Source organism: Neopelma chrysocephalum, unplaced genomic scaffold (genome assembly GCF_003984885.1).
Source record: "Neopelma chrysocephalum unplaced genomic scaffold, ASM398488v2 Primary Assembly neopelma1_124, whole genome shotgun sequence".
Lineage (NCBI taxonomy): Eukaryota > Metazoa > Chordata > Aves > Passeriformes > Pipridae > Neopelma > Neopelma chrysocephalum.
The window spans coordinates 3,119,726-3,145,652 of record NW_020897786.1 but is presented as its reverse complement, the minus strand read 5'-3'; the positions used below and the strand labels follow the sequence as shown (position 1 = coordinate 3,145,652).

The window sequence follows — 25,927 nt, the reverse complement described above, 5'->3', positions numbered from 1 at the left end:
ATTGCAGAAGACTTTACGAGTAGGTTGCATGTTATTAAAAATGAGTGAGATGTTATCAGTACAAAGCCTGGAATATCTTTAATGAAGTTCAGTGCCTAAAAATAATGACTTGGAAACCCTGTGCAGTGGGGAATTCAATCTTGTTTCTCCCACAGAAAGTGTGGTTAGTCTTTCAGGAGTGTATTGAGTGAAACTGAGGGGAAAATACACTTTTCCCTAAGTACTGTGTTGTGTAAAGGAGAAAAGTGATTAAACCACATATATGTGCCCATCTGTGAGCCTGCCCTGGCCATAAACCTTGGTGAGCTGAGCACTGGGCTTTCTTGATAGACATGTGAGATGTTAGGCCTTAGTTAATCAAGAGGAAATATTCTGAGGTCTCTGTGTTGTGTACTGTGTGCTTTGAAGTGAAGATGAAAGATGTGAACAATTTATCTTTTCATAAAGATACTGGGAATATCATGTATTCTTTCAAGGTGGTTTTAGCTGTTATTTAGGAAAAAAAAATAAACTCAAGGGGATTGAACCTGTTAAAAAATAAGTTTATGCAGAGCCTTTGGTTTACAGGTGGGGATTTTAGACCTCTGTAGCTGGAACTTTGCTGGAGTTGTGGTGCCAGGTGGGAATTGTTGTGATAATCTGTTTTGCCAAAACTGATGTCCTTTAGTCACATGGGTTCTCCTGTGGGGTTCAGCACCTCAGCCAGAAGGTCAGTAAGGAAATAGGCTTTATATTGTTAAAAACCAGCTCTAACATAGTTGTATTTTTCTCCAGTTTCCAAACCTTGACTCTAAGAGTGGAAGAATGAAGCATGATTTGTTGTCTCTGGAATGAGAAAGATGGAATTTTTCCTTTTCAACTGCAGTGAGGGAAATGAATTCCAAAATAATGAGGGAATTTTCAGACCTGGGGATATGAAGATAATATCTGGGTGATAAAACTGAGGTTCAGCAATTTGTCTTTAGCTACTAAAATATAATTGAATGGGTGAGAAATAGAGAATGCCTTAAATAACTCACACAAAACAAATAAGATTCAGACACATCAGTGATATGAAGGGACACTTTCACAGCTTTTATGTGGAAGAAGCTGTGTTTTTATGAAAAATCAGCATCAATACAGTTTTATTCTTTGACATGGGCTGCGTATCATTCTATTTCTTGGTAATTATCACCTGTACTGCATTTTTAAATTTCTCCCCCCTCTTCTACCTGCCCCCAAGGTTTTAAACTTTTCAGCAATGTTTCTTATGTATATCCATCATCTGAGTAATTTTAAAATAAGATGAAATACTAGAAGAACCAGTTGGCTGGATTTCTTTCAACTTCTTTTACATTGCCTAAAAAAAGTGGTGTTAAAAGCTTCTGGCACAGAATAAGATAAAAGGTGATGTTAATACTGTGTTGTGAAATTTTGGGGGTGAATTATTTTTAAAAGCTTTGGTGCTTTTTTGTTTGTTTATTTATTTGTTGGGTTTTGTGTTTGTATTTTTAACAGGAGTCTTACCCCTCTTCATCACCAATATGGTTTGTAGAATCAGATGACCCAAACCTGACTTCAGTCTTAGAGCGTTTAGAAGATATTAAGAAGAGCAATACTCTGGTGAGCAAAGTGTTTTGGTTCTTTTGGGTATTTACTTGGGTTTAGGTGTTTATTTGGCTTTGTAATATTAACAAGCAGTTCAGTTTGTTCAGTTTTGGGGTCATTTGGGAGGTTTTGTAAAAACAACTTTCTCTTCCAAAATGAGCCACAAGTGATCCAAAAGATTTGAAGCAAGGAGGAAAAGATGACTTAAATGCTTACTCTGTAAGAGAAGTTAAGTTACAGCCCCAGTAATTACAGTGTGAAGCTTTCTGCAAATAATTAAACAGTGAAGTGGATGAAAAGGTTAAAACTACTGTAAAAACCAGTTCTTGTAGAGTTTTCTTTGCACAGAGATTAATTACAGAGGCAAAAGCTTTGTGTTCTTGAGAATGAATGTTCTGCAAAATGTGGGTATAATACAAAGAATTCCTGGTTTCAGTAAAGGAGACTTGACCTGAGAGCTTGTGGTTCATCTGAATGTTCCTTAGGTACTGATACATTTAAACAGGGTTGTGACTTTGGGCAGTTGCTACTTAAAGAAAATCTCTGTACAGATTCTAATGGTTGTTTTGTATTGCAGAAAACTCTCAAGCATTATATCTTACTTGAGTACCCTTTTCATGTAGTGATAGGAGCTCTTTGTCTGTGTGTGTGTATATATAAAGATTAACTTCCCATTCAAGTGTCCTTGAATAGTGCTTGGAGATAAATGTCAGCACAAATGCAGTTTGTTCCACAAGGAGTAGTATTGCAGCATACTGAAAATTCAGTGATTAAGTGTTGTTTTTCCACTCCAAATTCAACTTTATGGATATTAAATAGCCCTTAAAGGTGATCTTTATTAATAGATTATTTTAACATGTTGTGTTTTTATTTATACAAAACAAATCAGTCTGCAAAATACTGCTTATTGCATGGATTGTGTGCTTAGTACTTGCCTGGTTTGGAAAAATTGGGAATGTTCTTATGAAGTCTACTACTTGTCATGTTTACTGGGATAATGGTAATCTAGCACAGCCAACCTTAAACAAGGATGTACAAGTGCCTTTTTCTAAAGAATGTTTAGGATGCATTTGACTTCTAGCAGGAATAATTAGTACACTAGTAAGAGTAAGTGAGAGTCTTCGAGGGCCTTGCCATAATTAAAAACAGTTGCAGAGGAATATTAGTGATTTAATGCATTATGTCACATGTGATTGCAGGAGATATAGGTCTTAGTTGTGTGTTTTCTACTTCAACCTAAACTTTAGACTAAACCACATTCAGAAGAATGTGATAGATCTCTTAATCTTTGTGGCTTTTGCCCAGAACAGGATAGTAGCAGAAAATCTGGCCAAATGATCCTTTTTCTTAAGTACACTTCCCAGAAGATTGTGCAGTTGGAAGCTGGTGTGGCTGATGGCTTCAGCCTGAGGGTTCTGAGCAGGATGTTTCCTCTGTGTCAGTGCCTGCACTGGGCTAGAAAGCTTTGTTGTAAACATGCATGGGACTCGCTGTGCTGAATTGCATATGCACAGACACTGCTTATGTGCCTGGTAAGAAAACAGCTTCTGATATCAAGATTGTACTTGCCCATGTAAAAGCTGCTGGGTTGATGTAATAGGCACCTGTGGATGGCCCATTGGTTTCTCAGGAATCCACCCTGCATCTTGTTATGCCAAGATGAAGACAGATGGGAGTGGTTAAAGAGATAAAAACACTACAAAATCTGGCTTCTTTTTATTTTTTTTTACTCCAGAGGTTTGGCTTTGTGGGGTTTGGGTTTGTTTTTTCTCCGTGCAGCTTCCTCCCCTTCAGTGGCATTGCAGCAGCTCACACAGTTTGTGGAGTAGGGTAGGAAGGGATTGGGAACTACCTGTAGAAATCCAAAGGCTTCTAATTTATCACAGTCTCCTAAAAATTCACTTAGTTTAATTTAGATTTCTAGAATGTTTCAAACCAGTTTTCATTTAACTTACTGTGGGTAAAGGATCATTAGTGCCATGTTATTCTAAACTCAGAGTTATTGGAGCAGTCAAGTTTTGAATGGGAAATTGCGCTGGACTCTTGCAGGAGCTTAACTGGACACAGCGACCGTGTGCTAAAAGCACTGGGGGGACACACCCTGCTTTAGCTTTTTTTAGTATTACTCTGCCCTTTCTATCTGCTTGTGACAGGTATCAGCTCTTTGGGAAACTGAATTTATGCTCTTCAGGCATAAATGTTTGACAGGGGAAAGCCAGCCTTGTCATTTGACATGGTAAAAGGAAAACTGGTTTCTGATGTTGAAATCCTGGACATGTTTCCTGGAAAATCATCTGTGGGTCTGAAACTGTAGTTACCTTGTATGAGCATGGTGCATTTGCTAGGAAAATTTGTTGAAAGGTTGTTAAGAATGTGATCAGCATAGATATCATTAGGTTTGGACACTTTAGCTGCTTGACTGTCAGTGTTGAACGAGTTCTAGTCAGCAGATGAAGGGGCTACACAGTTCTTTCAAGCCTTAGTGTCTCCTGAACTGCTTTTCAGATCCTGAAAATCCAGCATCACATTAGACTTGATGGGTATGAAACTGCCATCTGCCTTCTAGTGGTTGTGCTATGCAAAAGAGAAATCCTACTGTCTTGTTAAGTTTAATTTGGTGGAAGCTACATGATGGAAGTCTGAAGCCTCAAACCTTCATGACATACTAAATGTAACTATGTGCTATTTAGAGGTTTGCTTTTTAAAGAGAATAGGGAAATGGACTTAAATTCAGATAGACAGCTTTAATTCTCTCTAGACCTTAAACTTGCATGGAAGATGTCAAAAGTAGAGAATTCCTGGCATAAGTTTGTTTACAGCTTGGATAAGCTGCTGTCCTGAAGGATGCTGCTGTGGTGTTAATAATGCAGAGTGAGTCCCACGTGGAGGCATTCCAGGGAAGAGTGTTGTCTCTTGCAAACTCCCAGTGCAGCAGCAGCTGATCATGTGTTAGGAGTCATAGAGACAAACTGCAGGAATAAGCTTTGCCCTTCTTCCTGGAACTGGCCAAGGCTGCAGAGTGTGTGAGGCAGGTGCTGTCCCAGCTTACCTGGGAGCTCAGTGGGGGTCATGCTCCAAGTGACAGTTATTGCTTCCCTTGTTCCATTGGGATCCTCCTTCAGCAGTTTCTGTGGTGGGCTGACTGATTGATTCCTTTCTTTTTACACAGATACAGTGTGTGTATATGTTTAGAATGAAGTCTTTAGAACTTCCACTGTACTTCTAAGTCCATGTTTCTTGATAATCCAAAGCCAGGGTGTTTCACAGTGAACCCAGCAGGGTATTAATATCATCAAAGGTATCCTAAAATTGTTAATGCTTTCATACTGCCTTAGAAAGATCTCTTCATGCATAAAAGAGCCTCCTAATGTAGCCTTGGTTTCAGAAAAAACTTGTTCTAAACTGTTCTCAGATGTGTAGGTTGTTAACATAGGAAGCAGAAAATTCCAAGAGGTGTTTTTGTGTTCTAAACCAGCATTATGGTGTCCACAACTACCAACTTCTCAGAGCTCCTGAAGCATTAAAAATTACAGGGGTGTGTATATTCTTACATTTCTGTTACTTTTATATTAATTATAATCAGTGTAATAAGTTTATAAATGTGTCATTGCATTTGGTCACTTGAGCATTTCCCCTCTGCAGGCTCCTTACATGGCTCCTTTAATCCCCTGAGAGTTGTGCTTTCTGGTTGTGCATTCTATGTTTAGTTTGTGCTTTAGGCAGTTTGTATTCCAGGGAAACTCTTGGTGCCCTGATAGCCCCTTTTCTTCAGTAACCTCAGAGTGTGTGTGTTAAGCATTCACTTTACATTAGTCAAGCCTGTGAAGTTACCCTGCAAATACATTTAAATTATTGACACATGACAGAAATCTCTTCCTTTTGATACAGTCTGTTCATGCACACACCAACACATACCAAATCATGCCAGGCCCTTCTCAGGGCATAGGGCTGGGTCAGATGTGTTCCAGATGTGCCTTTCAGCCCAAATTATCCTATGATTTTTCACACATAGGAGCAGAGTATAAGGGATAAGTGATGGTGATCCATGACAGAAAGATCAAGGGTATGAAATTAATTCCTGTGGAGGAAAAATGTAGCAATAAGTAGAAGGGTTGTAGAGAGAGGATCAGCTTCTCTCTCTGCCACCACCTTTGCAAACTGTGGACACTGATGTCAAATAAAGCAGCTGGTCTCTACAAATGAACTGCAGTGTGACAGTTGCATTCAGGTAACCCTGAAGTGTGGGATCCTGCCCAGGCAGGGGATCCCTGCTCTCAGCTGCACGTCTCTGCCTCCCCTTTATGGTGTCACTGGTGCTCAGACTGAAGCTCATCAGGAACTGATCCCCCACAAAGCTGATCAGCTGCCTCAGGGCCCTGTGATCTCTGGGGCCAGTGGAAGGGAGGAGATGAAAACCTGCTGCTCCTCCAGGCACAGGCTCTGTAAGGTGGCCCAGGCTGGGCCAGCAGGTTGTTACTTGGAGGCTGCTGGTGTCCCTTGCTTGTGGTGCTGCCTTGGAAGGAATTGTGAGAAGCTTCCAGTGTGTTGGGGCCTGGCTGCAAAAATTCCTTCTTAATTTTGGTTCAGGTGACAGGACTTTTCATGAGCAGGAAGGGGAGTGGAGGAACCAGGGCAGGAAGCAATTCTTAAACTCTTTCCAGCCTTTACTGTCTCTTCCAGTTAAGACACATCTAATGTTGTCTTCACCTGGGTGTCCAAGGTCCGTGCCAATGGACCAGCCCACTGCTGATGGTGCTGCTCTTCCCCCACCACTTAGATTTTTTTTTTTTTTGTGTGTGTGCTTCACAGCAGATGTAAACAAATTAATGGCTTGCCTGGTTTTACATAACTCTATGAGAAAAATTACAGCTCCTCAAATTGTATGGTTTATGCTCCAGCTCTCCATGAGGCAGTGTTTGTGCAGAGAAAAAGTTTCTCAACAAAATGTGTAGCAGTGCAACTTGCAGCACTTTGCACATATAGAGAATAGTAGTTCTAAGACCTCTGGTTCTGTCTGGCAACTAAATTTTTGATGGATTAATCTGATTTCTGCCTGCTAAAAGATTTCCTTGATGTTTCAGACACCCGGGAAGTTTCAAACAAGTGTTGAGTCTTGATGAGAAACGTGATTGTTACAGAAAGCTTTTGGCAGCATAAACTATCACATCTCATGTGTTTACTCATAAGAAACGTGGTGCTGATACCCCAGTCCTTTTGGTGTTACCTGCTTTATTTTTGAGTGAAGGAAGACTGTCATGCATGATGCAGAAACAGCAAATGTGGTGTGATAGGGAGAGTGCCATAGTTGTTGTAGTGCAGGCTGGTGTCTGAGTTCATGGCCTCAGATGGATAAATAACATTCCTGTTACACAGAATGTGGAATTCTGCTGTAGAAGGAAAAAGCACTGAAGCTTTCAGATAGCATAAAGGCAACATTTGCTTATCACTGCTAGTGATTTGGGCTTGGAAATAAGTTTTTAACTCTGGAGAGACTGAATTTTCACTTGCAGTAGAGTAAGGTAAGAGCATCTAAACCAGCCAATAGCTTTAGGCGTGCTGTGAATGGAGTGAATAGATAATTTTTTTTACCATAATTTATTGTATATTTTAAGAAATACAGTATACAAACACCAAATAATGTTGTAGAGTTATAATTCTTTCAGAAGTTTGTGCTGTACCTTGGGTGAGGCCACATTTTCTGAGTCTCCCTCCTTTATGGAGAAGTGCTTCAGGGGGAGGGGGTTGCCACTCAGATGTTACTACCAGTAGTACTGAGGGATGTGTGTGCAGACTTGGTTGTCTTACACACTGCCCTTGACAAGTGGCAAGACAAACTCCCTTTGGTGTCTGGAAGAAAAGTAAAAGTCCATAAATGGATGTATAATTTTTGCAAGCTTCATCTAGGGAATTATCCTGCAAATAATGAGGTGTTGACCCTTTTACAGATGCATTCTGCAGTCCTTTCTTTGTTTTCCTGACACACAGCTGTGCAAAGACCTTGAAAAGTTAGGAAATGCAGTAGTACAGTCTTTCATGTCTTGGCCTTAACTAGGAATCTGAGACTGCCTAGAGGAATTTAACAGCTATGGAAATCAGCTTAATTAATGTGGTGAGCAAACTTAATGTTTGCCTGTTTCTGCAGAACTAAATTATTTTTCTGGCTTGCATAACAGTGAGTGTGAGGTGTTCTGTGTTTTGCAGTTAACAGAATGTCAGTGTAATGCTGCAAGTTGGAAATCAGAGATAGTAACAGATTGTGCCTCCCCCTGACCCAAGATGAGGCAGGCAGACTGCTCAGAGCTTGCCTGCTTCTGTGCCTTGTACTGGGTTTGTCTTGCTCCAGTGCCTCACTGGTGTGCCCTGTAAAAGAATTCAGGAGATGGAAAATCAGACTCAGACTGTTCCTCCTTGTTTTTTTTTTTGAAGACATGGTTTTTTTAAGCTGGGAAATGGGAATGGACCATCTTGTCTTATGGAACACTACCAGTTGCTTATTCCATAGTGATTTGTGGCTCAGACACCTGTGTTTGGATTGGATGATGCTGTCAGGGCAGATTATTCTTCTGCTCGTGGCTTTCCTCACTTGACATGGGGAGGTGAATGGGAGCCATCTCTGGTTTGCCATGTTTCCATGGTGGGGACTTTTGTTACAGTGGTTACAGAGGAAAAGAGGGGTCTTTAAATTTAATTCCAGCCTTGGAAGATTTAAATGCTGTACAGTGACTTCAGATTCAGTACCAGTGTGTGAAGAAAACTCAAAATCCTGCTCTGTGCTTTGGTTATAACCACTTCCATGTTTTTGTGTTTTATAGCTTCTTCAACAGCTGAAGCGATTAATATGTGACCTCTGCAGATTATATAATCTTCCTCAGCATCCAGATGTTGAAATGTTAGATCAGCCATTGCCAGCTGGACAGGTAAACTAAAAAAGCTGTGGACACCTCCTTATGGCAATGAAGGAGTTGTTTTTCCAACTCCAAGAAAGAAGATGGTGGGAATGATTAAACCTTGTGTAAGCCAGAACTGAGATATGAAGCACTGTTGCTTTATGATGTCCTCAGTCTGAATTTTGTTTGCAAAATCCACTTAATAATGGTGTGATAATATTACACAATTTCCTCTGGAGTTTCTGTATCAATGAAAGGTGTGTAAGTGATACCACTGCTGTCAAGCTTATATTCCCTCCTAAACACTGTTCAAGCCAATGGCTGTGCACTCCTAGTGCTTCCCAAATTTACTTTTTCTGAACTGTTTGCTCTTTGTTGAAGTGTATATGTTTTACAGCGTGCACTTGGATGAAGTACTGTTGATGTTTTCCTTCCTCTTCGATCCCTTGCAGAGACATGGGATTCAAGACCATATGCTACTTTGGGTAGGGAGTATCTGAGGTGCCTTGTTTACTTCTTGTGCACTTGACATATTGAGTCGTGAAGGGCTGTGAGATGTTCTTGTTAACCAGAATGTTTTGTATTGTGCTGCAAACAGAACTGGTAACTGACAGTAACTGTTCTTTTTTGTATTTTTAATAAGACTATGATATCTTCTTTTGTTTGTACGTGTTAAGATGACACGATTTCTAAAAGCTCCTGTAGTGTAACAGATGGTTTTCCTGTGGTGACAGTGCTATAGGAATGACAAATAACTTGCTTAATTTTGGTCACGTGCCAAATTGTAATCCTACAGGTCTCTGCTTTGAACACCCACACAGCAGTGCAAGTGCAAGGCAGTGGGCCTGTGATCTTAGGAAGTAGCTTTGTGAAGAGTCTTGCATGTGCTCTGAAGCTCAAAAACAAGCTCATGTCACACAGTTTGCAAGTTAAATAAGAGTGGCCTTATTAAGTCTGACTAAAGATCCATCTAGTCCCCTGCATTGTGTAGGGCAGTGGCATTCCTTCTTTACCAAAGGATAAGTAAGCACAGCACAAGCACATCAAAATGCTCCTGAAGATTTCTGCAGCTCAGGCTTCCTGAGCCTGAAGTGATATCCTGAAATAGAAAGCCATGAAAAATTAACTCAGTGTGTTGGTTTGGAATGTTTTCAAATACTCTGAAGACAATGGCTACACGATGATAGTAGTGGCTACACAGAAGTTGTAGATAGTGAGAAAAAGAAGCCTTTAAGTTTGAGGTAAAAGTTTGTTGGGTTTTTTTCTTTTTAAGAGTGTAGCATGGAGATGGATTTTAGTCAGAGCCATGATCTGATTTCATGGTTAAGAGATCATGAATTGTAACCCTCTTGCTGTGTTTGCTGCTTATGTCACTGTCTCAAATAGGATATCCCTTATCTGAATTTAAAGTTTCTATTTAGAACTTAATTGGAATTAATTGTGACATTCTATTTCTTTGCTTCATGCAAAAGTCTCTTCACTGCCATACTGCAGGAAAGCATCTTTGTGCATCTTACACTTTAAACTTCAGTCCTTTGCAGACCTTGATAAGTGTCATTTTCACATGTACTGTTTCACTTTGAGAGTAGACTCGTGTTTTTGAAAGGAAGGAACATGAGCAGAATTTATGCAGAAACTTCATTGTTGTATTGCAGAATGGAACAACAGAAGAAGTTACATCAGAGGAGGAGGAGGAAGAAGATATGGGTGAAGTATGTCTATATATGAAATTGTCCTAATCTAGTAGAATTTTGGCATTTTGCTCTGCAGTGGTTGGCTAATAATTAAACCAAACAGTAAAATGTAACCTCCCTAGAGTTCAACACAAAAGATATTTAAAAATTTGGATGTTTACCTGAATGTCAGCTTTCACTTCAACCACAAAACTAGTGAAATTTTCTTCTTAAACCTAGATCTCAGCTGTGAGGTACTTGGATACAGAGAATTGGACATCTGTTTGTGCTTTAGTCAAACAATTCATAACATTGTGTGCCAAAGCAGTAAGTTTTTGCATTGTTAACTCCTATTTCAAGCAGCATGTGAACTGGCTCTGATACAGTTGGAAGTGTCTCCCAAATTGAAGCAGACTGGCTGAGTAAATCAGTTTGCTGACTCATTAAACAGGTGAGCTAGTTTTTAACTCTGATACATTGAAGGAAATGGAAGGACATCCAAACGGACACACTGAACTTTTTTTGTCACTGTCTGGCAACGTGGTGCTCCTTTTAATGAGCTTTTTAGTAAGAACTACCCTTTTTGCTTACTTCTGCTACCTGTTAAAATAGCTCCAGGATGCTTGCTTTTTAAACCACTTTAAATAGCATTACTGTAGGAGAACTATTCTGAGTACTTCAGATTTAGGTTTTTAGTGAAGGTGTAGTAAGAACAAACAACTCTTTCTCCGAATAAAAGGTCTTCCTTTAGAAATGGCCTAAATGTTACCAAGTTCTGGAATTAATTTGAAGCCACCTTGTTTACACCATTTTTAATCTGATCCAGACCACGTTTGTTGGAGCTAGTGTTCCTGTAAAGGTGGTGGGAACACCTGCTGACACAAGGCTCTCGTTGCTTGCAGACTTTTAGACTCTTGTTTGGGTTACTTTGCACCAAAAAAAATGGCCTGCTGTTATTTATAAGCTGTCAAGTGGCTTTGTGTGTGGCAGTGATATCTTCAACTTGTGACTAGTGCAAGTTCTGGATGGGAAAGCAGCTTATTCCTGGGGCTCTGTCATTGCTTTGAGAAACACGAGCATTTTAGAGAATACTCGGTCTGTTGCAGTTGAAGGAAACAAGTGTTGTCAAAGACACCAGAGAGGTGGTTCTTATGCCATAGGACATCCCTGGTTTTGGATTTATGGCCAGGTTTTCCTGCCATGCAAACAGGTGGTGTGTGAAGTAGCCCCAGTGTGGCAGAGCACTGCATGTCAGTGTGTCTGACAGTTGTGTAACCAGAGCTTGCTGGTGTGGCTGCTGGAGTGCTTCTTTTTACATCCTTCCCCTCCTCTCCACAACTAGCACTTGAGTCACCTCCCAAGCAGTTGCCTGAAGCTCAGTGCTCCTCTGCACCACCTCAGAGCACAGAGCAGAGGATTTCTCAGTGTCTTGGTCTAGAACTCAGAGCTGAAATGTTGCTTGTGTGATCAAGAATGTTTGACCACAGCGTTTTGTCTGGTGCCCCAATTCCAGAATTCCTTCATCTAATCTTTAGCTGAAATGTTCACCTTGAGTAAAGTACATGTAGCTTTCTAATATTTAACTTTCTTGAGGGGCTGCTGCAGCCCTGCCAGATATGTTAATAACTGTGTGCCAGAAGTGTAGAATAGATAGGATTTGAATTGAAAAGAAAGGCTGCTTTTAGAAACATCTTGGAGCCACCCCAGCTTCAGGTACTTTTGGGTTCTCAAGCCCTGTTTTCTACCTACTTTAGTGGGCTAATGCACTACAGGCCTGACTTCATGTAGAGGTTTTATTGTGCTTGTTTCTGTGACCAGAGACATGTTGTGAATTGGGGTTTTGTTTGTATTGTGAGGGCTCCCTACACTTCCAACGTTGACTGAGAATGAAGTTAGAACAAAGTAGAAATGGCATCCAACAATCAAACACGTAGTGCTGTGCAGTGTGTGACTGTATTCCAAGTGCCCTTGGAGAGGGTTTCATTGAACAAAGAGCACAGTGCAGTTATTTACAATTAACTTTTCCTCTATCCTGTAGGACATTGAGGATCTGGATCACTATGATATGAAGGAGGAGGAACCAGTTGATGGGAAGAAGTCTGAGGATGAAGGCATTGAAAAAGAGAACCTTGCAATCTTAGAAAAAATCAGAAAAAATCAAAGGCAAGATCACTTAAATGTGAGTTAATGATTCCATCCTAACTGCAATGGAGTACTTTGCTATACTTCTTTGTAATATTTCTGACTCTAAAACAGAGATGGTTTTCAGCAAATCCAGCCCACTGCTATGAATCTACAAGTAAATTAACCTGTAGCTGACTATTTAACTGCTTGTCTCATTTCCAGAGGTATCTCTTTGCTTGTCCCTCTGTCTGTTGCTCGGTACCTTTGTTGTGAACAGCATCCTCCTTGCAGAATCAGCAGGAAGCACAGAGGCTGTGAGCATGACTTCTGTTGCTGAGCCCTTATTAAAGTAAAAAAAAAAAGCCATGTTTAAAACTGATTGCTTTAGAAGTCATGGGACCCAGGAATTCATGCCTTAAATACATTTTATGCATGAATTTATTTTTCAGTAATGTCTGTGCCACATGGAAGTTACTGAAGGGTGGTGGGTTGTTTTGTTTTTATTTTTTTTATTGCCAGATGTGAAGCAAGGGGCCTTCAGCAGCTCTGCAGCTCTGTTATCAGTTTTTTTTGAGGGATCTTGCCATCAGGCAGTTGTAAAAAAAGTTTGTTCTCCAGAGGTTTAGAAATGTTTTGTCACAAGTGCCAAGTTCCAGAGACACTTCTGCTTCTCAAAAGTGCATGAAGGGCGAGTGATGATGTCATACAACCTTAATTTTATTTAACCTGGCTCCCAAAGAAATCCAGACTTTTATTTCATAGAGGCTTAAAATGTGTAAAGCAGGAAATTCGATACTTCTGTTTCAGCCAAAGGGTTTTAAAATTTTTATAAGTCACCTGTACAGAAAGAAGGTGCCTGAACTGGTGCCTCCCACTGTGTGAGCCCAGAGGTTTTCCTGTGCTGTTTGGCAAGTGAGCAGACATGTAGATCATGTCCAGACACAAGCTGTGCTGTTCCTCATTCAGCCAGTAGTTGAAAATGTGAGCAGTAGTGAGGCGCAGGGGAGGGACCTGTAAATATTTATTTAGGAAAGGAATAAGATTTAGGATTGGTATGTAAGGAACACACTTGGATTTTTGTTCTAGTTCTTATACTTGATGATTTTTCCGGCAAATATCTCCTAAAAAGCCTAAAGTGCATTAAAGAATTATATTAGATTCAAGAAAATTGATGTTGTAAACCTCTTTTCATTTGTAGTGAGAACTATATAGGAAGTGCTTGCCTCTAGCCAAGCCAATCCACCTTTAATAGTGGGTGCACTCTTGATAGATCCAGTTATCATAGGAATTCAAGGAAAAGACTCCTTTAGTTAGCAGAATCTTGACTATTTCTTGTCATGAATTACTGAGTTTTCTAATTTAGAAGAAAAAGTTCTTCCTCTTAGTTACTGACACTTTACCAGGGGAAAGAGTTTCAGTGTGTAGCCATCTGCTTTTGAAAGGAAATGAAGTAGAAATGCTTCTGAGTTCCTCAGCTGCCAGTGTTCTGCTGCTGTCCCTGTGCTGTTTGAATATGACTTGACTGCAAACCTGTCAAAAGTACCTGAGACTTATGTTCTGCAGAAATGGCAGCATGAGGTAACTGGCTAAAGGAAACTGCTCTGATTTGTGTGGGAATTCAGATTTGTGTGTGAATCAGATGGTCTGAAGGGAGTGCACAGTAATGATGACCTCTGAGGGGAAAAAAAACAACCAACCAAAAAAAAAAAACCCCAGGCAAATAACCCCACAACACCTAAACCTGACCAGTATTTCATTACTTAAAAACAGGTAAACATAAGGTGCCAAACTGCATTTGCTGTATAGTTTGTTTTTGAGACTTGACTAACCATGAACACAACAGTCATTTATTGCTTTTGTTTATAAACTTAAATGTTCACAGTTTGAGAAGATGCCTATTGAATTTCTGTGTATTTCTGTGTTTATAACTCAGATCTAATGGTAAAGACTCCTTAATTATTCAAGAAACTAAATTCTCTTGCAGCCTGAAAGGCATGACCTGCTTTACCATCATCTAAAATTTGGTAGAACTGAAAGAAGGTTTTTGTAGTGTCAGCGTTCTTCCTTGGTGCAGGAAGCCTCTTAAAACTGCAGATTTTCTTTTGCTGTCTGTTCTTTCCAATTTGGCAAATATTGCCTTTCCTTTTGCTTTTTTTCCCCTCCACGTTTAGTGGAGCTGAAATGAACACTGCTGGTTTTCTGTTTGACAACAGCAGACTCAACTTACATAATAGCTGCTCTTCATGCCAAGACACTCGTTGATGCTGGTGCATAAACAAGGTCAGCTGAGTGCAGGGAACAGGGTATTCAACTGCTGCTGAGGAACTGTGGTATTTTTGTGGGTCACCAGAAATAGCTGCACTGCTGAAATAATTTCTCAAAGGACTTGTGAGGGTTTACTCTTAAATGCAGTGGAACAGAAGATGATAGCTGTGCTACTGACCTGGGAAGGAGCTCACCTAGTAGCACTTCAGTGGCCCTTCATGCTGCCAAACGTGGGGCTTTTACTAGAAGGTGTTAACTGTGCCCTGAGAGAGCAGAGGATTGCTCAGTATCCTGACACACAGCAAAACTTCGATCCTTACAGCCCTCACAGGTGGGTTTCCTCAAGGGCAATATGAGTGTCACAGACCTAAATGCAGTGGCTAAACACAGTCTGTTCACTACACAAAGCAGCAGATGTTTTGGGGTGCTCTGTTCCCCCAGCAGGGATCAGTAAAACAAACCCAAGCCGTGTCCGTGCCGCTGGTTGGGAGAGGGAATGGGAAGGCTGATGGAAGGCTTTGGCTGGGGCCCAGTGCAACCAGAAGACTTCACAGTTCCTTCCCATGTTCTTTGGCCCAAAGCCAGGGGTTGTCCTCTCTCCCCTTGCTGCAGTGCAGGCTGAAGTTATGGATCATGCTAAAGGCTCTTCCTTAGGAAAGCAGGGCGTGCAGCCCCATCATTGTTTATTTCTAACAGGTTAAAGACCTTTTTCTGCTTCTCAAGACTTTTGTCATAGGAGATTTTAGAGTTTGTATTATACAAGTTAAGCATGTCGATCTACTAATTTTGTAAATGAGTTCTCTTCCTTGGCAGTATCCCTAATCCCATTCTTCTTGCTGGCATCAGGAAATAAATTTGGCTTGTGGTACAGTTTGTAACTTGGAGCAAGAATTAATCCTCCTCTTAACATTGTAATAACTTTAAAGAACCACTTGCTTAGAGTTAAAAGAGGTCTTTGAACTGGAATCATTAACATCAAATATTTAACAACTTGCTGCTGCTTGCTTTTCAGAGGTCTCTTCCCACATAGTCATTTTAGAGATTAATCCCTTTCTTATTTAGATAATGCTATTAGCTTTTCCCATTTCATACTGAGGAGTTTATGCACTTTCCTTTAGAAGTCTCAAATGTTTCTACTTTTGTCTTCAGGTTTTATGAAGTCTAAGGTGTCATAGTTCTATTTTCAGTCTAATCCTTGAAGTAAATGTGAATGTACTGTAACTTCCAGGAATGAATGTACACTGCACAAATACTGAGAAAGTTCTGTGACAATAGAGCATCTTGTGTTCTTTAGCTCTCTTTGGGTCACTTGAGATTTTATTTTGTTATCTTGGAGAAGTTTCCATGTTTTGTTTTAGCAGGTGATTTTTGGTCTTGTGGCTAATTATCTGTAATATTAATATATTACAGGTATTAATAATATTAATGTCCATAATGTATTATGAGATGGTTTCCTGTACTGTTTTGATGTGTGACAGTACTTTTCAGATAAGACAGAAAATATTCTGATCTTGGGATCTAAAACTGCAATGAACTGCACCTCCTACCTCATATAACCTGGGGATGGGGCAGACTGTGGTTGTGTTTTGAGGACTGGAAGGGGAAAAGAAAAACCTCTTGTCTCTGGAGGCCCAGTGCAGACAGAGCTGGGCAGTGGCAAGTGCTGGCCCAGCTGCTGCACTGCTCAAGTGTCACATTTCTGACAGTGGCAGAGGCACATCCTGAGAGGGAGGAGGTTGAGAACAGGACAAGCTTGTGGTGATGCATCTCATTAATACTATTTCTGTCCCACAGTCTCGGCTGTGGGAATTCCTGCACCAGGTATTTCTGGTACTTGCAGCTCTCAGCAGTTGGTGTGTTGTCCACAAAGATGTTTCCCTCCTGCAGCAGGGATTTCTCCAGCTTACCTGCCCCTTCTTCTGGAGAACCACAGATATGCTTGTACAGGAGAGGATGATCAAGTGAGGCTTTTTGTCCTTATTTAATAGGAAAAAAAAAATCACTTGAGTCTTGTCTGGCAGCTCTATTAACTAATTCAGATGAAATGGCATCAGCCCCATGTGACAGATACCTGTCAGATCCCATGATTGATCACTTGTTCCCAAGACAGTTGCAACCATAAATCTTGATCTCCCAAGTGGAGAAATGGTAACTTGATCTCCCTTGGAGTGTCAAGTCCCATTTTTCCAGAAGGATACTCTGTTATTTATATCTGAATTCAGTCTTGGGAATTATAACTTGTATATAGCGAGTTACTGAACGAGTTTTTAATTTTAGTGCTTTTACAGTCAAAACTTGACCTGGCTGCTCTATATCATGCAATGATATGATGCAAGTAGTACTTTCTTCTAAACTGCACTTTACAGTAGCTGTAAAACCCAAAAGTAACACCAGAATGAAGATGTGTATTTTAGGGCAGTGGTGTTTGGTGTTACCATGAGTTACCTTCCTCTTCCAGCTTCCTCCAAGTTATTCAGAGCAAGTAAAATAAGCTCCTGTGCTAAACTGCTGAGGTTAAGCTTGCTATCCTCTTTCTCCTAATTGGAGATTGCTGGTTTGCAGTCTATGGATTCTTTAGAGTAGCAACTGTAACTATATTTAATACTGCTATATAGAGAGTGGGCAGCCCAACTAGAAACTCCTAGGAAAAAAGGGTGAAAAACAGTATTATAGACCACGTCTACTGAGGCTGCTTACACACACTATAACTTTATTTTTAATACCACTTCATTTTATCAGCAGTTATAATGGCAGTCAGGGATGTGGGGGTGTGTTAAATTTTGGGGTTTAAATGTCTACAGTAGAGAAGTTGTTCACATTTTGATATGCCAAGATGAGCTTCCAAAGTTACGTATAGGAATTCAGTAGTTTAACTTGATGGAAGTAAAGATGCAGTGAGGAAACTAGTTTTCCACAGGATGGTTTTGACCATCTAACTTGTTTTTAAATTGCCTGTATACAGAGGTTGATGTTCTGTGAAAAATGTAAGAAAACTCCTTCTTTCAGTAAGAAATACAGCAGAAGGGGCAAGGATATTGCACAGCTCTGCACAGAAGAAAACCAGAACCTTGACACTTCTCCATGAAGTTTTCCTCCAGACTCAACACATTGAGTCTCAACCTTGACACTCACAAAGCACAACAACCGTAGAAGGAATGGTGATTAACATGTTGTGTTAACTTGTGTAATGCTTCTTTTTCATCTCTCTGTAAATAGTGGGCATAAATAGTAGTAATATGCTAATGATGTATATAAACAAGCTTTTTCCATAAAACTGCATGTACCTGTGTTACAGAAAGAGGAATCCCTTCATCTGATACTTCTCTATAGAGAAGGGCTTCAGTAAACTGAGAAATGACTGGTCTGGTGCACTGTCTTTATGTAGCTTTTGTTGAATCACATGAAAGGAGTTGCCTGTTATTTGCATATTTAATTCCAAAGTTCATTTTTCATACTGGTCCGTTAAGAAAAACTAGTGGAATTTCAGTAATCTGCATAATTCTATCCAGTGGCATATGAAAATGAATAGGCTTAAAAGAATAGTCTACAGACTCTAGTGTGCAGCTGAGCATATTCTATGATGCTGCTGCACAGGGAAGACAGGAGTATGTGGAGGCTTCAGCATCAAGGAACTGTTAATAAGAATTAAATATCAGTAAGTGATAATTTGGTTCTACAATTAAGACCTTGTAGAATATAAAACATCACTGATGACTTCAGGCTGATAGTATAGGTATTAGACAATGGTCACAGCTGTTTCATATTCCTCCAGAAATACTTCTCTGACATTCTGTCCAAAAAGTATCTGTTTGTAGGTTGTTTGCTGGTGAAAGCCCAAGTGTCACAGTGTTGGGTCTCAGGGTGATACCTGCCTTACCTCGTTTGGAGTCCTCATTCCTTTTCTGTATTTTAAATCTTGTAATTTTAAATCTTGTAATGCTAACTTGTATCTCTGTTTTTCAAAAATCTTGAACCTAAAATGATATTTTAGGTGGAATATATAAGAGAAATCAGGTAATATCTAAAGTTTACTCTCAGAATCCATCCTTTTAGCTTTGGCATTGAATTGGAGAGACATAATCTAGGTACTTCTGATGATCATGTTATTCAAGATGAGCCCTTCAACTTTGTATGAGGAAAAGGTTCTGTCCTCACTTTAAAGCCCAGAAGATTTAAGGCAAAATTGAATACCAGGGTCATGGAAATGTGAGCACTGGGGATGTGTGCAGAACACATGCAGTGCAGCAGCAGCTGCTGGAAGGAGACATCAGTTACTGGGTAACTGCTGTGTTCATCAGTTTGTCAGTAGCTGGGGGATTTTAGAGCCAATCATATATTTTATATGCATGCCACTTAAAGTTGGTCTCCTGTTTTCTTTTTTTTTCTTTCATCCCATATTTTTCTTTCCCTTTAGCTCTGTATCTCGGGCTGAAATATTGGGTTCAGAAACTGGGTGCTAGGTTTTCTCTCACTACAAGGTGCTGAGTATACAGAAGTGAGCTCTAAAAAAAAAAAAGACACTTCTGCCCTGTGACAAATGACAAAAAGTATTTGGTATTTTGAGGTTTACTTACCTTAGTCTTCCTCTGTGGGGGTGTTGATTTTTTTTCATCTATTGCAAATAAATATTGCTTTTGTTCACATTTTCCACATGTACTGGTTGGTCTTGCTTCTCTGGTGCATAAAAGCAGAAGGTAAAACAAAATGTTTTGCTGTTAGAAATGTACTGTGGATCCATCTTGAAAATTAAAATGCCAGAGAGATTTAGCTCCTTTACAGGAAAATACCTATTGTACCTTGGTTAAAAGTTTGTATCACCTGTACCATGTTGTAGTATATATTAATGTACTGCTTTAGAGGGAGTGCCTTGTTTCTTTTGAGTAGTCTGCTCACTAGAATGTTTAACTTTTCAAAAAAACTAGTTTCCATACAGAAGTTAATGTATTGTTAATACCTTCTAGTGAGTGTAACTTCGTATGTAAATAAAGCTGTTTGTAAATATGACTTTTCACTTATTTGGAGTCTTTTGTTTGTTTGTTTCAGGGTGCAGTCTCTGGGTCAGTTCAGGCTTCAGATCGACTTATGAAAGAACTCAGGGATATATATAGATCACAGAGTTATAAAACAGGTAAAATGCCTCAGATTGCCCTTCTGGAAATACACTTTAATAGAATTCTCTTGGCAAATACTTCTGCTAATCCTTCTGTATTTTGTTGTCCTGTGTGTGTGTGTGTGTGTGTATCTGTGTGTGCACATATATAAAAATACATAGATACATTATATATAATCTCATTACAGAAAGTAGTACATTTGTGGAGAAAAGAAGTCAGGGTACATATCCTGTAAAATGTTCTTTCTTTTTGTTATGTAAAGTCTTGTATGAGAATCCAGTAGGATTGGTGTAACTATGAGAGTGCTCTTGGGGTGGATGACTATGAAGAACTCAAGGTTAATCCTGTGGGACTTGAGTTTTCAGAACAACCTGAAAGGTGTGTAGGGCAGAGGCTTTAACCTCTCCTGGAGGGTAGTACTGCTCACACTGTAGAGGGATTTGCTGTAGAGGGATTTGTGTTCAACAGCATCAGATTTAGTTATTATGTATGATTTAACCTTAATTACGCTGCTGTTCCTTTTATTATTTTGTGATGGTGTTAATCTGATCCTAAGCTCCATGTATTCCTTGGAATAATTATACAAATGACAGTAGAAAACAAGCTTGCATTTTGAATTTGTTTGAACAATGAACACTGATTATCTTTAGGTGGGTGGTTGCCTGTTCCATTTGTTCCCTGTAGGGCCTGTATCTAAACTAGCTCAGCAAAGGAATCAGCTTATTGAACTGTCTGAGAGCTACCATGGAAGAAGTAGAAATTACATAGATTTTGGGCAAGTTTTATTCCTTTAGCCTGCCAAAATGCCCCATTAGAGAGTCAATCTAAACTTTAATCATCTGTCTTTTACTCTTCTGAACTTCTCCCCAGATTTATTTCTAGTGGACTTAAATCTCCCTCAGCAAAAGCATTTCAATCTTGTGTAAAAGCACAGAGGTAAGGGGCCGATAGGCTCCTGCTTTGATTTGTCATATTTAACTCCTGGTAAATTGTTTTATGTGCTGAAGTACCTGCAGAGAGTGGTAAAATGTCCAAAGTATAAATTTGAGTAGGTAACCCAGTGTACCTGGTGTTGATGTAACATAGCCTACTTCTTCCAGGCTTCATTGCAGCTCAGTGCTTGCCAGGGTGCCCTAATGAGCAGCCATCCGGTGAGGGATGGATTAGTGGGTCTAGGGAAGAGCCTGCAAATAGATGTGTATTAAGTCATGAGGATCCTTTCCTGCCCATTTATGTTCTTCAGGGTTGTTTTTGTGATCAGAGCTAAGGTTGGCTGTAACAAACCCACCTGCCTTTAAAGGTTGTTGTGTGGTGTTTCCTCACCAGGTGGTACAGGAGCCCCTGCAGTTGGTATTTAATGGCATTTAATAATGCCATTTCTTGGCCTTAGATTAATAACAACTCTTAACTAGTTGCAAAAGACTGAATTATGAGGAAAAGCAAATCTTGCTAAACTGTACAGAAAGCTGAGGTTCTAAAGTGTGAGTGTAGTAACTGATTATAGCTTGTGACATGGGAATATGTAAGAAAACTGCAACTGGGTGCCTCATGTTCATCTCTAAAGCATGTGAATGAAGTAGTGTCAAGTGGAGGCTGGCACTATAAAGCTGATGGTAATCCTGCTTTGAAACACTGTTCTACTGACACAGTTACTAAATTTTGCCAGTAAATGGTGCTGTTTGTTATAAAACTTACCTACATTCATTCCTTATGGCTTCACTTAGCCTTTGATCTTGAGCAAATTTAAGTGTCAGTTCCTTCCTGTGCACAAAACCTTTTATAGCCTAGTTCTGCCTTTTGTGAGGTAACTGTCACCATGTGTCACCATGGGTATGGTAGGTAAATAGCTTTTTTTAATGTCATTTTTGTTCTGACTACCTGTTCCATGGACCATTTTCCCTTAATTTAATTTCTTCCTATTATCACACAAACCATTGTGAAACTTAAAGGTTCTGGTAGCTGTTGCAAAGGAATTTAACACTCTTTTAATTTTTTGTAACATAAGGCAAAAGTCTGAGCCTGATTTTTGATTGGGAAAGGATTACTTTATTTAGTCTGTGGGAGGTTACATGTTTTTAGGACTGACAGTAGGACTATACTGGGAGTTCTGAAGGGAATAATATTTGTAGTAATAGTCCTTTACATTTTTTATTTTGTCTAAAATGTTTTATAAAAAGAAAAGTATTGAAAGACACAGTGAAGTCTTCAACAGCAGTGTATTGAGGGTAGTATCCATTTTAGAACTCAAGTTCCTTTATCAGTTGAAATAATACTGTTGGAGTTCAGGCAAAAGATGACAAGCTTGCTCTCAACAGCAAAGTTGCTTATGTACCTGGGCAATCTAGGTTTAAGAACTGCCCTTAAAGAAACCAAAAATAATTTCATATGAGCTAACAGAAGCAAAAAGTACTCCAGCAAATTTATTCTGCTGCGAATTAGTTTCATTAACCTGTTCAGATAATGCAAGTCCTGCAAAGTTCCAAATGTGAAGTTGGAGATTCACAAAGGTCTTAATGTAATTTGGGGAGACTGGGAAAAGAAGGGGAGGAAGAAAGAATTTGGAGCTATCAAACAAAATCTTTTCATACCTTTAGCAGCTGTGTTGTTCATTTATAGTGACATCCACTCACTGCTTTTATCCAAAGACTGTATAGGAGTTACTTCTAGATGTAGTAAAGATCTCATAAATGATGCCTCTATTTTGGAATTAATTGTTTTTCTTCTTACCTTTTAATTACTTAATTTTTTGCTTGCATGGTTCTGTGTGCTTGCTTTTACTTGATCACCTCTATAGATGGCCTCTTAGAGGAATAAAACAAAAAAATTCTTTAAGCATGGGGAAAGTGTGTGTTTGAGAGGAACTTACCTTGATTCCTTTCCTACCTGAAGGACCCCTCAGAAACTGATATTAATCAGATAAATACTTCTTGACAGAAACTTTTTTCTTCTTACTGTCAAAACTAAGAAAAAAGTGTATGAGCTACTTCCAAATAACACCTCTTGATTATTAAGAAAACCCCAAACAACCCTTCCCTCAACTTTGCATAGTTTGTTAAGAAGCTTCTGTCTGAAGACAGTGGGCCACCATGCTGCTGTTCATGAGGAGATACAGATACTGTTTCTCTCAAAATTTGGGTGCTGGAGGGGCTGATGAAGTCTCCTGCTGTTGTGTTAAGGCTCGTGCTGGTCAGTGCTGAGCTGAGCCTGTCTCTCTGAAGACCCCTTTTGCAGCTTCTAGTTTAGGTTCAGCACAGCTCTGAAGGGCAGCACAAGTCACTCCTTTGGGGAAGGTGGCAAAAGGTGTGGGCCTTGGAGCTGAAGGACTGGTCCATGAACTGCTGGGGTGATGGGAGGAATGCAAGGAGTAGGGCTGGAGGCTTAGTAAGTGAACAAGCTACTGAAGTTCTCTTGTTATCTTCTATTGTTTAGGATAGTGTCAGGATCCTCACTGTAACTTGTTCCATTGTTCCAACAAGTATTTTATACTTGTGCTGGTGCCAAAGCTGGAATACTGAGAGGCTGCTTCTTCCAGTCTTTACTCCCATTTGGATGCAGGTGGAAGAAAATGTTCTGGATACAACAGTGGAATAGATTCATCATGAATGGGAGTTGACAGTGAGCAGAGTTCTGAATGTCAACTCTTTCGTTGTTACATCAGAGCAGCACAAATTGAAATTCTTATAATTCCCGACTTCCACTTACATGAAGGTCAATCAGAAAATAGTGTCCTTGGATCTGGGGAATTGGAAAAAGACCTTAATAGCTCCTTCAGTTCATCTTGGAACAGAAATGTCGTGTCTCTGAACCAGCTGCTGATTAAAAGGGACATGGAGAGGACACTGAGTGAGTGTTCAGGCCTACGTTGGTGTTCTAGACATAGAAAACTTTGCAGAAATGCTCTTGACTGTGCTGCCTCGTGCACTCAGTAAGGAGAAACAGGCATGGGTTCTTTACCTTTGTACTGAGTTTTGAAATGCTTTAGAAATAAAGGTGTCTGGACAGTTTGAAATGTCATCTGCACTCCAAGCACCAATGCTTCTAAGTTTCGACTGCAAGATTATCTCTATTCTGGAATAATAAAACTCAGAAATAGATGCTGCTGTTCCTTGGAGAGAATGTGGTGGTTGTAGTGCCTTCAGAAATCCTTGGCAGGTTCCTGATTTGCATGTGTTTTCCAAATAATTACACCAGCAGCAGAGATGCTGTTAAATATTAGACCAGGTAACAAGTTTTAATCCTAATGGTTTAGTGTATATACATAAATAGTCTGAGAGGGATGACATTAGACTTTAGAACATGACTGATACTATGTTCTAAATCTTGTCGAATGGGTAAAGATTTATGACTTTTTCCTGGGCTACTTGTGAATTTATGCAGAGAGGAAGCTTGAATATGCAAGCAAACGGCAGATAACTTCCCTCCTTCCCTGTGAGTGGAATGCACAACTATTGTGGAACATCCCTAAAACAGACAGACCACTGGAAATCACCAGCTGGCTCCCACAGACAGCAGTTCTCTCAGTGCACCTTCCTGGCTCTTTCAGTCAACTATTGGGAATGTGCTCCATCCCATGCAGGATCTTCTTCTGGGTTTCTGCTCCAGACCCTGTCCAGTGTCCTGTCCTGGTGTGGCAGTGCAGATGAGAGCCTGTGAAATCCAGGGCTGCACACTTAGACTGTGTGTTAAGTGTCTTAAAAGCATGTTGGTCCTGTACTGGGTGTAAAATACACCGAGTAAAAAGCAAGCTGGACTTGTAGTTGTGGAAAGTCTGAAGGGGAAATGGTTCGGTGTCAGAAAAACATTTTGATTAATTTTTCTATAGAAGTGAAAAGACTTTTTTCCTTGTAGTTGCTCAGAAGTGCTTCTGCTACTTGTAGTAGAGGAAGAATGTGCTGCAGTGACAGTATCTTACCCATTGCTTACATCTACTGACAGTATTTGTACTTAAATGCAAAGAATGTTTTTGCTACATTTTACCTTGTAACGCTTTTAGTGCATAATTAATCCCATCTAATATTTCTACAGGGATATATTCAGTGGAACTGGTAAATGACAGCTTGTATGAATGGCATGTTAAGCTTCTCAAGTAAGTTATTCAAGTTTTTTCGTATTCTGAACAATCTGTTTTATTATTGCTGCAGAGATTCTTACTTTAGATAAATGCAAATCTCTAGCATATAAAATAGTGTGTTACAGTAGCAAAAGTAGTAATGGTAAATGTAGCCACTAAATAGTGGCTCTAATTCTGATATACAGGAATGTGTAGATATGGAACTGTAGTAATCGAACTGGCAAAAAGACAAACCCTCTTTGCACTGCCAACACAGTGTGTAATCCAGTAACTGTCATTACTGTTCAATTCTCTAAAACTGCTCCAAAATATGAAACCTTACATGATGAACATTTTTTTTTTCTGGACTTTTTAGATGGTTTTATTTTTAGTTGTTTTTAATGCCAAGAAAATGCAATTTTTAGTTTCATTCAAGATGTAAGAAGGAACAGAACTGTCTTAGTGTCATTAGTTCTTTATTTCTACAGTTGAACAGACACATAGGACTGAAACTTTTAGATATCACACAAATGTGAGTTACATAATTATATATAATTTGTCTTCTCTCATCACCTCGTACACACAATGAAAAGCAGTACATAACTCATCCTGTTGTGTCCATAGTCCAGTAACTGTAATCCTAGGGGTGTTATATTGAAATTATTCCTGGTAAGACCATCTGCCATCACACAAGGTACCCTGTAGAAAGGAAGAGCCTACCCAAACCATGCTGGGGGGCTGCAAAAGATGGCAATGGATGAAAGAACTTCTCTCAGTTGAGATGTGTCCTGGTGAATCAGGACAAGGACGTGGCTGTCCCAGCACAGTGCTGACCTGCCTGTGGGAGTTGTTGCCTTGTCCTAGGGGTGAGACTTGTGCAGCTGGGCCACCAGCTGCTGAAACACAGTTTTGTTTCCTCCTCGGTGTAATCAGGGGCTTGTGAATGTTTTGAAGCTGAAAATGGCAGGAGTGACGTGTCAGAAAAATCTGTGTCATGTAACAGGAGGCCTTTCCTGTCGAGCACCTCTAACAAAGGGCTCAAACCACTGTGCAGTGGTTGGAAACCTCTGTTGGAGTGCTGTGAACAGGCCTCATTTTCTGCCTTCAAGAAAGAGAAAATGGGCTGCATGCAGCAAATGCTTTCCAGAATGACTAAGAGAATAAGTGTTCTGTTTGTTCATCACAGCAAAAAGTGTTTGAAAACAAACTGTGCAGACTGGCCAAGGGGGT

General features: G+C 39.8%; 1 protein-coding gene across 2 annotated transcripts in view; it reads left to right on the top strand.

Annotated features, from left to right (window-relative positions):
• The window catches only part of UBE2Q2 (ubiquitin conjugating enzyme E2 Q2), a 47,923-nt gene that overhangs the window by 14,008 nt on the left and 7,988 nt on the right, over nucleotides 1-25,927 (top strand). The window contains exons 2-8 of one of the 2 annotated variants that reach the window (XM_027697903.1): nucleotides 1,498-1,602; nucleotides 8,400-8,504; nucleotides 10,130-10,186; nucleotides 10,388-10,474; nucleotides 12,186-12,326; nucleotides 19,580-19,664; nucleotides 24,673-24,733. In XM_027697903.1, the coding sequence (XP_027553704.1) occupies nucleotides 1,498-1,602; nucleotides 8,400-8,504; nucleotides 10,130-10,186; nucleotides 10,388-10,474; nucleotides 12,186-12,326; nucleotides 19,580-19,664; nucleotides 24,673-24,733 (641 nt within the window). The remainder of the gene's footprint in view (nucleotides 1-1,497; nucleotides 1,603-8,399; nucleotides 8,505-10,129; nucleotides 10,187-10,387; nucleotides 10,475-12,185; nucleotides 12,327-19,579; nucleotides 19,665-24,672; nucleotides 24,734-25,927) is intronic. The other variant, XM_027697904.1, reaches the window with a different exon arrangement.